Source organism: Physeter macrocephalus, chromosome 16 (assembly GCF_002837175.3).
Source record: "Physeter macrocephalus isolate SW-GA chromosome 16, ASM283717v5, whole genome shotgun sequence".
Taxonomy (NCBI): Eukaryota; Metazoa; Chordata; class Mammalia; order Artiodactyla; family Physeteridae; genus Physeter; species Physeter macrocephalus.
The window spans coordinates 40,526,080-40,541,731 of NC_041229.1; the positions used below are offsets into that span (position 1 = coordinate 40,526,080).

The 15,652-nt window shown below is 35.3% G+C and overlaps 1 protein-coding gene across 3 annotated transcripts in view; it reads left to right on the top strand.

Moving 5' to 3' along the window:
• The window catches only part of SLC36A4 (solute carrier family 36 member 4), a 53,072-nt gene extending 40,477 nt beyond the window's left edge, over positions 1–12,595 (top strand). For 2 of the 3 annotated variants that reach the window (XM_028501204.2, XM_028501203.2), the window contains exons 7-8: positions 2,048–2,217; positions 7,864–12,593. In XM_028501204.2, the coding sequence (XP_028357005.1) occupies positions 2,048–2,217; positions 7,864–8,171 (478 nt within the window). In that variant the 3' untranslated portion in view covers positions 8,172–12,593. Of the gene's footprint in view, positions 1–2,047; positions 2,218–7,863 lie in introns of all 3 variants that reach the window. The other variant, XM_024131677.3, reaches the window with a different exon arrangement.
• Positions 12,596–15,652: the final 3,057 nt, after the last annotated feature.

Genomic DNA, 15,652 nt, shown 5'->3' on the forward strand with positions numbered 1-15,652 from the left:
ATTCTTTGTCTCTGTTTATTTTTTTTTCTTTTGCCTACCCAGGTACGTGGGGGGTTTCTTGCCTTTTGTGAGGTCTGAGGTCTTCTGCCAGCGTTCGGTGGGTGTTCTATAGGAGAAGTTCCACGTGTAGCTGTATTTCTGATGTATCTGTGAGGAGGAAGGTGATCTCCGCGTCTTACTCTTCCGCCATCTTGCCTGCTCTATCTTTTTTTAAATTTTTAACTGCACCCCGCAGCATGTGGGATTTTAGTTTTCCAACCAGGGAGCAAACCTACACCCACCGCATTGGAAGGCAGTGTTAACCACTGGACCGCCAGGGAAGTCCCTGGCACTGAGTTTTAAAATACCTTTTAAGGTGTACCATATGTTATTTAAACGTTGTTTTATGTTCTTATATATGATCAAAACAAATTCCTATCACTTTAAGCAAGTTTTTTTATCCTTTTGAGAGACAGTTTACTGGGTAGATTCTTCTTTCAACTCTTCATTTCTAAAACTTAGTACTTATGGACAATTACCACAGATACATGCTTAAAACCAGAATGATAACAAAGGTTGATAAGATATAGAAAAGTTGAGTAGAGAAAAATAGTACTTGAAAATGTAGATGTCAAATATAGAAATTAGTGGGTTCTTAAGACAATAAAGAAGTAAAAGTGGAAGAGTTGATTTTAAAAGACTGTGGCGCTTCTCTTAAACACTCATTTCTATTTTACTCTTTGGTGGATGATTAGCAAATATACCAGCTTCTAAAAGACCCAAACCATTTTATTTCCCATTTCTACTCTGTGTAACACCAAGTGATAGTAATTACATATAATTAATATTACTGAATGGTATTAATAATAACCAGATTCTTAACCCATATAATTTGTTTTATATAAATAGAAAAGTAATTATACTTATGTACATAATGATATATTTTTAGATATATTGGTAATCTTATTTTTAAAACATGTAAGTTAAAATATAATTAGAAAAAAAGGAATGTTGTAATAATAAACTGATAAGAATATTCATTTAATTCTCCACAATTACGTATCAGGGTATATGAAGCAATCTTTTGGTTATTTTGTACATTTCAATAGCTTGACCATTTATGTTTAAACTTTAAGCATCAAGCTAAGAAATATATCTTGAATCATTTTAAAATTAAGATAGTATTGTTGCTGGCCCTAAGGCATTCCTTCTTCCCTTAATTATGCTATTTGTAGTATTTTCAAATCTATTTCTCTCTCTCTTTTTCTTTTTTTTTTTACAATTTTTTCACTTTGTATTTTGGGGACTTCATATTTTTTTTAACATCTTTATTGGAGTATAATTGCTTTACAACATTGTGTTAGTTTCTGCTGTATAACAAAGTGAATCAGCTATATGTATACATATATATCCCCATATCCCCTCCCTCAGATCTATTTCTACTCAGCTTTCTTCCTTCCTCCTTCACTCGTATGATGAATACATTATAGAAGGAGACTTATCGAATTCCTTCTTGCTTGACGACAGTTTAGGAAACTTTATAATCTTGACATCTAAGTGATACCATGCAGTATTTGTCTTTCTCTGGCTTATTTCACTTAGCATAATGCCTGCCAGGTTCATGCACGTTGTTGTCTTAATATGAATCTAACTTTCTTTTTATTTTTAATGACTCAAATAAACAGAGAATAGATTGGTGGTTGCCAGGGGCTGGTGGATGGGGAAGAAGAGGAGAGTTTGGTAAAAGGGTACAAATTTTCGGTTAAAAGATGAATAAGGTCTGAGGATCTAATGTATAACATGGTGACTGCGGTTAATATGTGTTATATAATTGAAATTGCCAAGAGAGTAGAGTCAAAGTGTTATCGCCAAAACGGAGAAAAAAGGCAAATATGTGAGGTGATGGATAAGTTTGTTAATTAACTCAGTTGTGGGAATTGTTTCACAATGTATACATATATCAAATCATCACGTTGTAGACTTTAAATGTATTATAATTTTATTGGTCAGTCATACCTCAGTAAAGCTGGAAATAAAAGAATGACTAAATTTTGAAATTTTTTAACAGGTTATATCAATCAGTGAAAATTCTCTATTCCTTCGGCATCTTTGTGACATATTCAATTCAGTTCTATGTTCCAGCAGAGATAATTATCCCTGTGATCACATCCAAATTTCATGCTAAATGGAAGCAAATCTGTGAATTTGCAATAAGGTCCTTCTTGGTTACTATTACTTGTAAGTATCACTGCATATTTATAGCATAATAATTTTTATTGTTGAATTTTTTATAATGAAGCTACTTAAAAGTATATTTTTTATATTTTTAAAACAATTTTGTTCACCTAGCTGGTATACATTTTGGTTTAAAATTCTGTTATTCTATAGCTATAGAAGAAAAACACAGACTAGCTCCTATCACACTTAAAACAACTAATCAAATTATTATTTTGGAAATGACCTCACTCATGATTGAAATATTTAAAGTATATTTAAATCAGATGCATAAACAACCCCTTATATTGTTGATACACATTTTACTTTGGTTTTCTAGTTTTCCTCAACTTTTTTGTATCTGTTAACTTTTGTATATTTAACATTTTAACTCTCCATGTCTACCTATATGAATGAGTTTTTTTCTGTCTTGGTCTTTAATAATTTCAGTGGCTTATTTTACTTACTATTTGAAGGAGTGTATATAATCTCTTATTAAAGTTTCACATTGTAGAATGCCTCCACAAGGTAGAATTAAGGATGGAGACTCGTGGAGTGGGAGCTTGAGTTTGGGATAGCGGAAAGAGTATGAGTTTTACAGTTACACTGAACTGACGGTTCAAACTCAGGCCTCCCACTTACTTGCTGGTGTCTTTAGGTAAGTTACAAACCATCTTTGAGTCCTTCTTTCCTCAACTGTGAAATGAAGAAAAGACATTTAAAAATATTAACAAAGTAGTTAGAAATTATTGTTTTTGTCACCACTTGTACGATAATCTCAAATAGAAAGATGACTGCAACACTGAACTAACTAATGGGATTGCTTAGAATGATACCAGGGACCAGATTACTGGGGATTTGGGGGAACAAGCAGCTTTGGAAATTCTATAGAAGATGTGAATAACCATCTTGGCCCACTCAAGGTTAGAGAATGGTAGAACTAGAAATTCTGGGCAACTCTGTAAATTACATTGAGCAGCTTGAGGTGGAGCTTATGCCTAGATTTAAAGAACTGGGTGTATTACATTGTGTTCAAAGAAAAAGCAAAACTGGGAAAATTAGATAAAACTTATTTTTCAAAGTAATCATTTAAATGAAATAAGTAAATTAATAAGGGAAATCACATTGAGGAATGACGTCAATAAGCCCATACTTTGATGACTAATGAAACATTCAGGAGGAAAAAGTTATTTTAAAACATTTTGGAATATTTTTTACACATTGCTTTTATTGACATTTTGACAACTACTAAATACAAAGACTTATTTCAGTCAAAGTCCTTTTATCAGTATATGTAAGACAGTTCTATTCTGATAGTATGTCTCCTTTTAGAGTTAGTTACTGAATTTTAATAACTTCATCCGTTTCTGCACATTGGCTGCTGTCGTTATGTTGAGCTGCCTGTCTGCTGAGGTACAGACCATACTGCACATCTGTTACCAGGGTTTATTCCCAGAAGCCAGAGCTTTTCCTCAGGAACTGAGTTCATGTCACAGAGGATTGCAGCTTTTTCTTTGCTGCTTCTTTCTTTTAGTTAAAAATAGGTAAACCTACTTAACCATATATGAGGGTTATATTTACAGTATACTTTGAACAAAGAGAACACAAACCATGCAATATTCTGTCCTGCTTCACTGAAACACATCATTGGACACTGAGCTTCATTTACGTCTTTGGCCCATCCTTCCAAATTAAAGTAAAAGCCAACTGATATTCATGTCAGGACTGTTTTGAATCTGTTCTCCAAAGCACTTGAAAAGATTCTGGGTCAAGCTCTTTATTGATGAATGCGTGGAGAGCTGATGGGACCTTGTCATATCTGTAGAGCAGGCAGTGCAGCACTAGCAATGAGCGTGGAGGCTCAGCTGGGTTTGCATGTTTCAGCGTTCCATAATCCTTTCCAAGTACTGAATCCACGTTTACAGGATAGGTCTTCAAAGTGGTGGGCTCATCAGCTTGGATTATACTGGTTATGTCCACGTCTCCATTTAGTATTTGAATCACCATTTCACAGTATCTTCTTGGTGGAACTCAAAAGCTTGAAAGGATAGGTCAGGCTCTTCCTGCATGTTCCCTGTAGGCACTTACCTGCTAGATAGGTATCGCACAGGTGAGGGAGAAGAGTGGATAGAAACTGACCAAAGGCCACCTTGGACTACAATAAATGCCTTTTGTTTTAAAAGCAAACCTGTAGAAAAAGCTGTTAAATTTTGATTTGACACGAGTATTTTGATTCCGTTTGAACTGAACCTGCAAAATATGTTAAATACTGCTTATTCCTGTTATTGTCCAATTCATTGATCCTTCTACTATTTCTAATTTGAAAAGCCCTTGGATTTGAGAGTATGCTTTCTACTTTTAGTAAACTATGACCACATAGAGCATAAATCTTTGGTAGTTTGTAGAATACTAAGAAGACATACTAAAATCCTTCATTTAAGTTAGTTGTCACTGCAGATGAGAAAAAGTACCATTCTGTACCCTAATATTCTATCTTAAGAGTCAGTAGGTATATGGAGAGGACCATTCACTATTTGTGTAATTAAAATTTATGTGCTAGAGTGTTTCTCACAGTTTTGTTGTTGATGTTACATAAGCATTTTATTTTTATTTTTTCTGATATATCTGCTTTCACCATTTAGATGCAAAAAAATGGACCTAAATAGGCTTTTTTTCATGTTAGAGGAAACTTTGTACCTTAAGGATACATTCTTTTTCTCTATAATATAGTTTTGGGAAATACTGGATAAGTTTAATTAGTACTTAATAGATATATTCATAACAACTGTCTGTAAATGACATGGGGCAACCTATTTATAGTAATCCTATAGTGAATATTTGTAATGAATAAACTATCTTTATCCCAAGCTTTCCTTTGACTTACAGTTTTTGTGATTTTTGAGTTCTTCTATGTTGGATTTGCCTAAAGTGTATATATTTCTCTCCCTTGTCTAACTAATAACATTATCAAATAACGTTTCAAGCCATTTTTACTTGCAAATATCTATTGGTTATATAACATTTAAAGAATGACTTTAATCAATAAATTTCATGATTTAGAAGTATTTGATAAGTGGAATTTTAGTCTGAATGAATAAATTCTAAAATACTGTAGTGTTCCTCCGCATGGTTTTCCAACATTTCACTTGATTTACTAGTAACAGATTGGATTATTGGAAAACACTAATGATGAAAAATAGATTCCATTCTTCAGATGGCAAGGTTGTAGTCATGTTTGTATGGTTGTCCTTTTAAATACTGCCACCTACTATAAGTAGGTGAAGCATGTTTCCACAAAATGGATATAGTTACTGAATTTTAAAAGGTTCTAATTGTGTTTGAGAGTTACACTTTATAGTTCCCTTGAGAGAAATGTTAAAAGGATGTAGCAGGCATCCATTAAACAGGGGTCCACTTTATAAAGTATTTCTAGTTTAGAGTTCCAACTTCTTCAAATTCAGTTGTTTTACTTAGGAAGGTTTCTTGTACTTCAGCCTTGTAGGTGTGCAGCTAGATTTATGACTTCAAAATAATTTTTAGGGTTTTAGCTTTCATAATAATTTAAATAAAAAGTGGTAAATAATAATGTGTGGTTCTAAGAAATGTGGTGGTTCCAAATTAATCCCACATCCTCCTGAAAAACATCGAGGGCCACAAAGAGAATAGGGGAGGGGAGAAAACCATAAACTGAAAATTAAGAAGCAAAGAAGCCAGTAGACTGCAAACTCAATACTTAATTACAAAGAGCATGAATTAAATTGTATATATACCACAGAAAGTTCAGTAAGAGACAAAGACAGAGAAAAAAGAAAAGCAAAAGGAGGTAAACTTAGAAATAAAAGAGAGGGATAACAAAGATTGGAGAGAAAACTGATACCTTTTGAAGACAAGTAAAAGAAAGCCAACACATACATAATTAGAGTCCTCACAGCTGGAACTGTGGTTACATAGTCACCTTTGGTGGCCGTGGTGATATAGTTGTCACAGCTTTCATGTGAGCAAACTCAGCTGTTATTTCTGATGGCAACTCCAGCCCTCAACAAATCATTCAATGAACCATCTAAGGACAATTTGGAGAAAGAATATGAGTCTTTTTTTTAAAATTTATTTATTTATTTATTTATTTTTGGCTGCGTTGGGTCTTCGTTGCTGTGCGCGGGCTTTCTCTAGTTGCGGCGAGCGGGGGCTACTCTTCGTTGCTGTGCACGGGCTTCTCATTAAGGTGGCTTCTCTTGTTGTGGAGCACAGGCTCTAGGCGCGTGGGCTTCAGTAGTTGTGGCACGCAGGCTCTAGAGCGCAGGCTCAGTAGTTGTGGTGCACGGGCTTAGTTGCTCCGCGGCATGTGGGATCTTCCCGGACCAGAGCTCGAACCCATGTCCCCTGCATTGGCAAGCGGATTCTTAACCACTGTGCCACCAGGGAAGTCCCGAATATGATTCGTGATTTTTGCAAACCTTCTGTTGATATTTGGTAAGATAAAGATCAAGAAAGTGCCAGATCAAAACTTGCAGAAGACTTGATGGTAGCTTGGACTAAAATCCTGTTGACAATAATGGTACATTATTTTTTTTTTTAACTTTTCATTTTGAAATAACTTAGAAAAGTTGTAAAAGAAAGTAGAATTACCATACACCCTTTACTCAATTTCCTCTAATGTTATCAGCTTACATACCACAGTATAGTTAAGGAAATTAACATCAATACAATGCTGTTAACTAATCGACCTTATTTTGATTTTGCCAGTTTTCCCACTGATACCCTTTTTCAGATCAACGAGCCAATCCAAGGTCCCACCTAAATTTAGTTTGTCATGTCTACTTAGTCTCCTCCAGTCTTGACAGTTATCTTTTTTTATCTTTCTTTATTTACCTTGATATCTTTGAAGTGTCCGTAATTTTGCAGAATTTCCTTCAGTGTAGATTTGTGTGATGCTTTCTTATGATTAGGTTGAAGTTAAGCATTTTTAACAAGAATGCCACAGGTGATGCTTTGCACTTCTCAATACCTCACATCGTGGCATCAATATTTCTTATTACTGGTGATGTTAACTTTGATCACTTGGTTAAGGTGGTGTCTGTCAGATGTCTCCACTGTAAAGGTACTCTTTTTCCCTTTATAATTGATAAATATCTTGTAGGGAGATATCCTGTTCTCATACAGTTTTTGCCCACTAATTTTAGCATCCTTCAGCGACTTTTCCTGCAACAGTTATTACCGTGGTGTTTGCTTAACAATGATTTTCTATTTCCATTGTTTCTTCTATTTTGGTTAATTGGAATTCTAATGTAAGGAATAGCTATCGCTTCTCTCTCATTTATTTAATGATTTATTTATATCACACCACCCCAGGTTTTGTGCTTTATAGAATGAACTATATGGCAGAGTAATGAAAATACATTCTTCACCCAGAATTTCATAGCAAAAATTAAAAGTCGTTTGTGTAAGAAACCCTGTTGATAAGTCAAAGTCCGAGAAATATCACTCACTGTTTTGGTTTCTTTCTTTGTTTTCTTTTTTTAGCTCAGAACAGAATATGACAGATTCTTCCACAAGCAATAGTTTAGTAGTGCCTACTTGCATCAATTTTAATGTAGTGAATGCATCTACAGTTAGTATTCATGTAAGTGTTAAATATTTACATAAGAAAAATTTGTATTTTCAATTTTCTAGGTGCTGGGGCGATTCTGATTCCTCGTTTAGACATTGTGATTTCCTTTGTCGGAGCTGTGAGCAGCAGCACATTGGCCCTGATCCTGCCGCCTCTGGTTGAAATTCTTACATTTTCTAAGGAGCGCTACAATATATGGATGATCCTGAAAAATATTTCTATCGCGTTCACTGGAGTTGTTGGTTTCTTGTTAGGTGCGTATGTGACTGTTGAAGAAATTATTTATCCTACTGCCAAAGTTTTCGCTGGCACTCCACAGAGTTCCTCTTTAAATTTGAATTCGACATGCTTTACATCTGGTTTGAAATAGTAGAAGCAGAATTATGAGTCTCAAGCCTGAATATGATGAAAATAAGAACCTCTGTAGAACACATTGCCATACACTGAAAAACCGTTTGCTTTCGGCACATTGATATTTTGGCAGTAAATTATAATTCTTTACCAATACTGATAAACTATGACAGATTCGTGGTTTTAAGTATTAGCAGCAATTTCAAAAATTTTAGTTCTGAAAATTGAAAAAATTAAAATGTTAAAAAAATTAAAGAATGAAAATTCTTCTCTTATTCTTCTCTCAGTCAAATAGTTTAACCAGGATTCTCTCTTTTACCTCCATGCTACTCTCTTGCCACCCAGATGAGGAGAGAACAGGGTTTCAACAATAAGAGAATTAAAGAAGTATAGGTGACTAAAATCTGACCATCCCAATGAATTTTAAAGTATACTTTGTATATAATGTAGACATATCTTGATTATGTTTTTATTAGAGAGCCAAATACTTATGTTTTCCCTGTGGAAGTTTAGAACACTCTCATTAGCCATAATGTAAGAATCAGAAAATCCCCCAAACCAGAATTATCTTTACACTATTCTGTAATGGTAGCTGATCTTCATAATGAAAACCAAAAGGCACTGTGCAAGATTCTGATTTAGTGTTTAACCAAATTTGAGAGACTTTAAAAGTTAACCAGGGCTTCCCTGGTGGCGCAGTGGTTGAGAGTCCGCCTGCCGATGCAGGGGACGTGGGTTCGTGCCCCAGTCCGGGAAGATCCCACATGCTGCGGAGCGGCTGGGCCCGTGAGCCATGGCCGCTGAGCCTGCGTGTCCGGAACCTGTGCTTCGCAACGGGAGAGGCCACAACAGTGAGAGGCCCGCATCCGCCAAAAAAAAAAAAAAAAAAAAAAAAGTTATCCAATACATATTCCCTTGTTTTTTTTTACCTGAGGAAATGGATACCCGGGATGGTTAAGTAACTTGATCAAGACCACTCAGCCTTGAGATGAAGAGAACCTGATCTTTTGATTCCCAGTCCAGGATTTTTTATCTTTCACTTCACATCCTAGAAAAAGAATAAATTATGTTGTTTAACTTTAGTATTAAGTCTGTTTAATTATATTTCAATATTTTGTAAGTCATGATCTTTGACAAGTGTATGTGACCTGAGCAGAAAGTCAGGGAACTCTAAAAAGCCTGCACTGTGGCCATGTAAGCCTCAACATGGGAAAGAAGCAATGCTTTTTAAACAGAATAGAAATGCCTTGCTGGTTTAACTGCTGGCTGGTAGAAGGTGCCCAGCTGTCCTGTGTGTGGATTCAGCTCTCCTTATTGTTTCTTTCTTTCTAGGTTTGTAGGCACTATCTTTCCTAATGGCAAAAAATAGAGATCTGACACAATACAGGACTTGTGTACTCTTTTCGGCCTCATGGCTTTCCTTATCATAGCCTTCCATTGATCTGAATGGGCAGAATAAGAGAAAGATTCAGGCCTAGGAAAAAATCAAGACAATAATAAACTCTCTGCTAGATACTGAGACGCTCCAGGCTTCTTCCAGAGAAACACCTTTTATTCCTCCATATTCTTCAAGCCCAGTTATTAACCAAAACAGAGAATCTCAGTGGGCATGGAATATGAAAATGGTTAAGTTTAAAACTAAGAATCTTGATATTTTTTTTTAATTCATACTTTAAAACTCATCGAACTTTTTAGTCAGGTTGGTGATACTCTAATTTGTAATACTGTAAGATATCACCAAGATCACAGTAGTGTATATATTCTATATTTTTATATGTAAATGTTCAAGTATTTTTTTGCTTACATCATTGAGTCATCAAGTATAATCCAAAGATATATCAGAAGCTTTATTTTGGTACAAATTCTTAAGAATCAAAACTTTTAAAAAAACATTTGCATTGAGAATCACCAATAATTGTTTGTGACACTTTTATGTCAAATCTGTTATGTTGAACCTTTAGTCACGGGAGAATGTGGAAGAAGTTATAGGAAAAGTAATTGTCATTGAAACTAATGTTATATAATCTTGAATCTAAGAGTAAATTAGGCGTTTTTTAATGTATAACTTGGTATAATATGACTTGAAAACTATTATTTAATAGAAAGCACTATTAGGTTTTTGTCAGCTGTCTTCAGATAGTATTTCTAGTCTATGTGTGATATTTTATTTTTATACTTTTCGCCTTTGTTTATTTTCCTTATGGAATTTATCACATTTAATGAAATTTCAAATAGCTGATAATAGCAATATATAAATTTTAAATTCAATGAACAAATGTTGAGTACATTATCAACCAGGCTTCCTTAAGCAATGAGTGCGGACTCGACATCCAGTACTCAATTCACTAAATTATCAATACTTTAAATACAAGAGAAAAGTTGAAATGCAGAAAGGAAGAGGTGCTAAGGAGGGAGAGAGCAGTTTTCATTCTTAACAAGAAATACTATTTAGATGTATAAACGCACTCTTACTTAAGGATTTTTAATGATGTGTTTTATTTGCAAAAAATCAAGCAGTATTTTTCCTCTGAAAATTTAGTTTTAATGAGTCATAACATTTTCTAAGATTCTTGGAGAAGATATTTTGATTAAACCAGCTGTTGATTTTACTTTGGGACCTGGAAAATTGAGAGTGATTGCACCTGTCAAATTTTGTATCCAGTATCTTTGGTCCATTACATTATAGCTTAAATGACTTCAGCATTTCATCTGCCACCACAGTAAAGCACCCTCTTCTCTGAAAGCTAATCAGGTACCAACGAGCCTTTTCTACTAGTGGAGTGGGGGAGAAAAAGGAAAGCTTTATTCACCTCTGATGACCTCTGAGCTAAGTTAGTCATCACTGTTCCCTTACAGCTAAAAGGGTTTCACCAGTTTCAGAGTCAACTTGTCAAAACAGTGGCTTTCAGACCTTTTTTATTTTTTATGAGAGTATTTTCTTGTCCCCCCATGGCCAGATTTCTCCACAACTGAAGTAAGACCTAGTTTTTTCTTTAGTTAAAGACCGGTTTGTACGGTGTTACCAAATGAAAAAAAGCACTGTGTTAGCAAGTGCTACATTATGTTTTAATTCTGTCCTCTCTGGATTCTCCTCTATTAAAACAATTTCTGCCTTTTGCCTATGTGATGCAATTAACATTTTTGTAAGCATTTTATGCAACGTGCTTGTTGTAAATGTCCTAACGTGGGTGATTTCATTCATTATTTTCATAGTAGTTACAGAAAAGCTCTCTAACTGTAAAGTACTATACAGATAGTAACTGGGATATTAATTGATGTCCTACATTAGTGCCATGTCCAGCTGTGGACATGCTTACTGTAGCTTCCCTGTGGTATCTTCTGGGACTGACATGCCAGAGATGGCAGTACAGCAGCTTAGTACTGCATTTGTTTACTGAAAGTATGTACCCACTCCTTTCTTCATTTGAAAGGGAGAGGATACATAATAGAGCTAATGGAAATAACAAATAAAATTATTGTAAGTGATACCAGTGGCTCAATGAATATGTTCTGTTGAGAAAATAATTTGGTAAAATTATAGACCATTGGTACTATAAAATGAGTTTTTAAAAAATGAGTCTTTTAATCTTTTTGGCTCAACTAGCTCCCCTTCATAAGAAAATTTGAGAGACTTTGATCTAAAAGGCATAACAAGATACTTCTTAACACTAAATGGCTGACTGTAATAGTCAACACTTTGGCAGTATGATTGACCATAATTAATCTTATTTATGCCACTAATGCTCACTAGGCTAAACACCTTTCTGAAAGTGGTTGGTTTTGACCTAGGAGATAAGAAAACATGCTTTAGAAATGCTGTTTATTGCTCTATGATAAAATTAAATGACAAATCACTCTCATTCTTAGAATTTTATATCAAGGTTACCTAGTTCTAATGTATACACATACACACACTCCAGTAGTCTGTGGAGTTAGATACTAATACTAATTTGCCATTTAAATTGGATCCAGGAAGGTGATGTGTTGAAAGATTATTCCATTAGTTTTCTTGATGAGAAATAGGAAAATACGTGTTTATACCGTAAATAAATGAAGCTATGGATTTTGGCTTTTCAAAATGATGTTTGTTTGAATGAAAACTAAATATCAGTGCACTTGAGTTAATTCTTTTTCTTTTAACTTATTTTTCTTTATAATATGAAAAAATGTCTTAAAGTACTGTAACTTCTGAATTTTCAATAAAATATTATTTTGTTTGCAAATACCTTTTTAAATAAATTTTTCTTTTATAAGGTTAAATGACATTGACAAATGTTATAAGCTGGAAAGGACACTAGTATATTCTCATAATAACATTTTAATAAGTCTTTGCGGTTAATTCCTTGTCATGCGGCCCTCAATCTTGGAGGCTGATATTATGCACGTCTGGGATTTAAGAGCAGAAGCTGACTAAAAATGAAAGGTCGTACTCAAAACCATGACCAGAACTTCCTTCAGAGTGAATGCAGGGACGGCAGTCTGCAGATGCTGCATCCATGAGGTCGTTTATCACTCTCTTAAGGTCAAGAATATGTACCAGTCCCACTAATACATTTTGCTTGCATTATACCAACCCCAAATCAGAGACCATAAAGATGTTTATACTTTTACATCAATAATTCTGCTCTTTGAACTTAATAAAAGGACATACTATAGTTCATCGGAAGAGAAAGACCCTATACCTAAAGGTGCATTGGCAACATTATGTTTAATAGTGAAAAACTGAAAACAACCTAAATGTTCAACAATAAGGAAATCATAAATTCTGATATCTTAGCCTAGCATACAATGGGGATCATATTAATTATACTAATATTATATTGAAGATAAGCAATTTGGTAAAGAATAAATACATAAAATTAATTTTTAACTGCAGCTGTGTAAAAATATGCTTTTGGGCCAAGAAAGGAGGATCGGCAGAAAGTGGAACCATAGTGCTAGGAGAAAGAGATGGGTTTTACTGTTTTTAAGTGAGTAGTTAAAAGAAGGCTGTGAGAGAAAAAGAAATAAGATTTTGAGAGAGGAACAAGGAGTTTATAAAGCTTTAGTAGTAGTAGTACATGTTCTTGTCAAGCAACAGAAGGAACATAAAGACCAAAAAAAACCAACAGCCAAACAAAAAAATACAGAGTGGAGATAGGACTGGGTACATAACATACAGGTATAAATGCAATGAAATACCCTGTGGAATACTTGCTGGAGGAGAAAAATTAAATATGGCCACCTTGTAAAATTAGTGTTTTTTTTAAATGTAAAAAGTTTAGTGTTTGTTCTTAACAGATATGCACATTCTCTGAAAATTTTGCATATAGATTTATGGGGTTCACATTTCAAGGGGTCCACAGACCCCAGGGGAAAGAATTCTTAGAAAAGGTACATCAGGTTTTGAAGAACAGGTTTGGTTCAGAGTTTCCCTATGGAGACAGATTTGTTTGAAGGCTTAAATGGTATGAAGGTCTTTGATCTTCACTGTTACCTGGTGCCATGAAGCACAGGACCACCTGTACGAGATAACAGAATGCTTCCCAAATGAAAGCTAATATCATCTTGCCAAGGAATTAGGAAGTAACTTCCCCATCCTCCATACTGGATCCAGAACTGGGCTACAGGACGAGGGCTGGACACTGACCACCCAGCCTGCACTGAGTGGAGAGGAAAGGTATGCTGGGCATGGATCAAGGCTGAGCAGGGCTTGAGTAGAACAAGAAAGTGAACAAAAAATGGGCAGTGCAGAAGCAAGTGCCTTCAGATCATGGACCTACAGTGCCTTACATACTTTTGTAGCTCCAGTACCTAACAATACTCCATGAGGGCACAGACTAGGTGCTACAAACTCCCCTGTCGTAAATCTTCTCTCCTTCCCCAACCTCAGCTGTGCAAATATCAAGGGCCTCACTCACTCCCTGCCTCAGCCTCCAAATTACACCAAATTGCCGGTTGCACAACAAACACACCACACACCATCTGGTTTTCATCTCCATGACTTCATCACATCTTCGTGCTGAAACTACTTCCTTCTACTCCCTCCCCCATTGTTTCCTGGCCAATCCTTGGTTATTGTTAAGATTCAGTTTAGGCATGTCTTCTACCAGGAAGCCTTCCCATCTATCCTCTCCCCCACCCAGAACGAGTTGTGTACTCCTTCCTTCACACTAGCAAATGACCTTGGGTTCATTAACCTGCTTTTCACACTGTGGTAATTCATTTCTGTGTCCATCTCTCTATTAAATTGGGAGTTCTACAAGCATACAGTGTGTATGTGTGTGTGTATACATACATATATTCATTTTTTGGTTCCCTCTCTGTCTGTCCTCCCCTAGAGAATATAATAAGTTCCATGAAGGAGACAATTTTGTCATTTGTGTTCCCTACTGAATATCCAGTGCCTAGAAGAGTGTCAGTCACATTGGAGAAGCTCAAAAAATATTTGTGGGATGAATGAATGAAATGACAAAAATAACAAGGAAAAACCCATATTAGAGTTCTGGCACTTAATAAAATCTTCAAGTGCAGGGGCCAAGTCAAGCTTTTTGTACTGGCCCCTCCAACCCTGTGCCTATTTATTGAATGACTGTGGCCAATGACACTCTTCTCCACTTTGTATGTGAGCTCAGCCAGCTACAGAACTATAAAGCACTCAAGTCTGAGTCTCTTATAGAAAATCCTATGAAATAGTCAAGCCTTAAAAACATATTCAGGAGATTCTGGGAATGAATGTGAAGTCTATAAGTAGGAAAAGATTGAAAATCCTTCTTCGCAAGCCTTTATGTCTTCATGTTTTATATAAGCAGATTGTTCTGTAGGAAAAAAAATGAGGTTACACTTTCTGCCTATTGTACAAAAGATTACATCTGACTTAGAATGCAAATAGACAATTTCTGCCTAAAAAAGTATCTGTCTAAAATATAATATCTAGTCCTGATATCTGAAGGTATTTTCCTGAACTTTTGATGCCTAATGGATCCTTGCTGCTAAGACTCATACATTCAGTTTCTTGGAACCTTCTCACGGAGGAGAGTATTCTCTGGCTGTCCCGAGAAGCTACCTCTTGTCAAAGTGCATCACAGTATATGCCAGAGAGGGACCCCAGTGCAAATTAAGAATGAGAAGCTATCATTGTTGGGAAAAATGATTGCCAAGGTGATCATTTTGTAGAAATCGCTAAAAATGGAAAGTGAAATTAAGAAGAATAGCAGAGAGGGCAGACAGCAGAAGGAAGAACAACTACAATTGTTAAGGTTGTGGAAGGAAAACCACCTTCACAGAAAGATACACAAAATGAAAAGGCAGAGGACTATGTACCAGATGAAGGAACAAGATAAAACCCAGAAAAGCAACAACTAAACAAAGTGCAGATAGGCAACCTTCCAGAAAAAGAATGCAGAATAATGATAGTGAAGGTGATCCAGGACCTCAGAAAAAGAATGGAGGCAAAGATCGAGAAGATGCAAGAAATGTTTAACAAAGACCTAGAAGAATTAAAGAACAAACACATAGGAA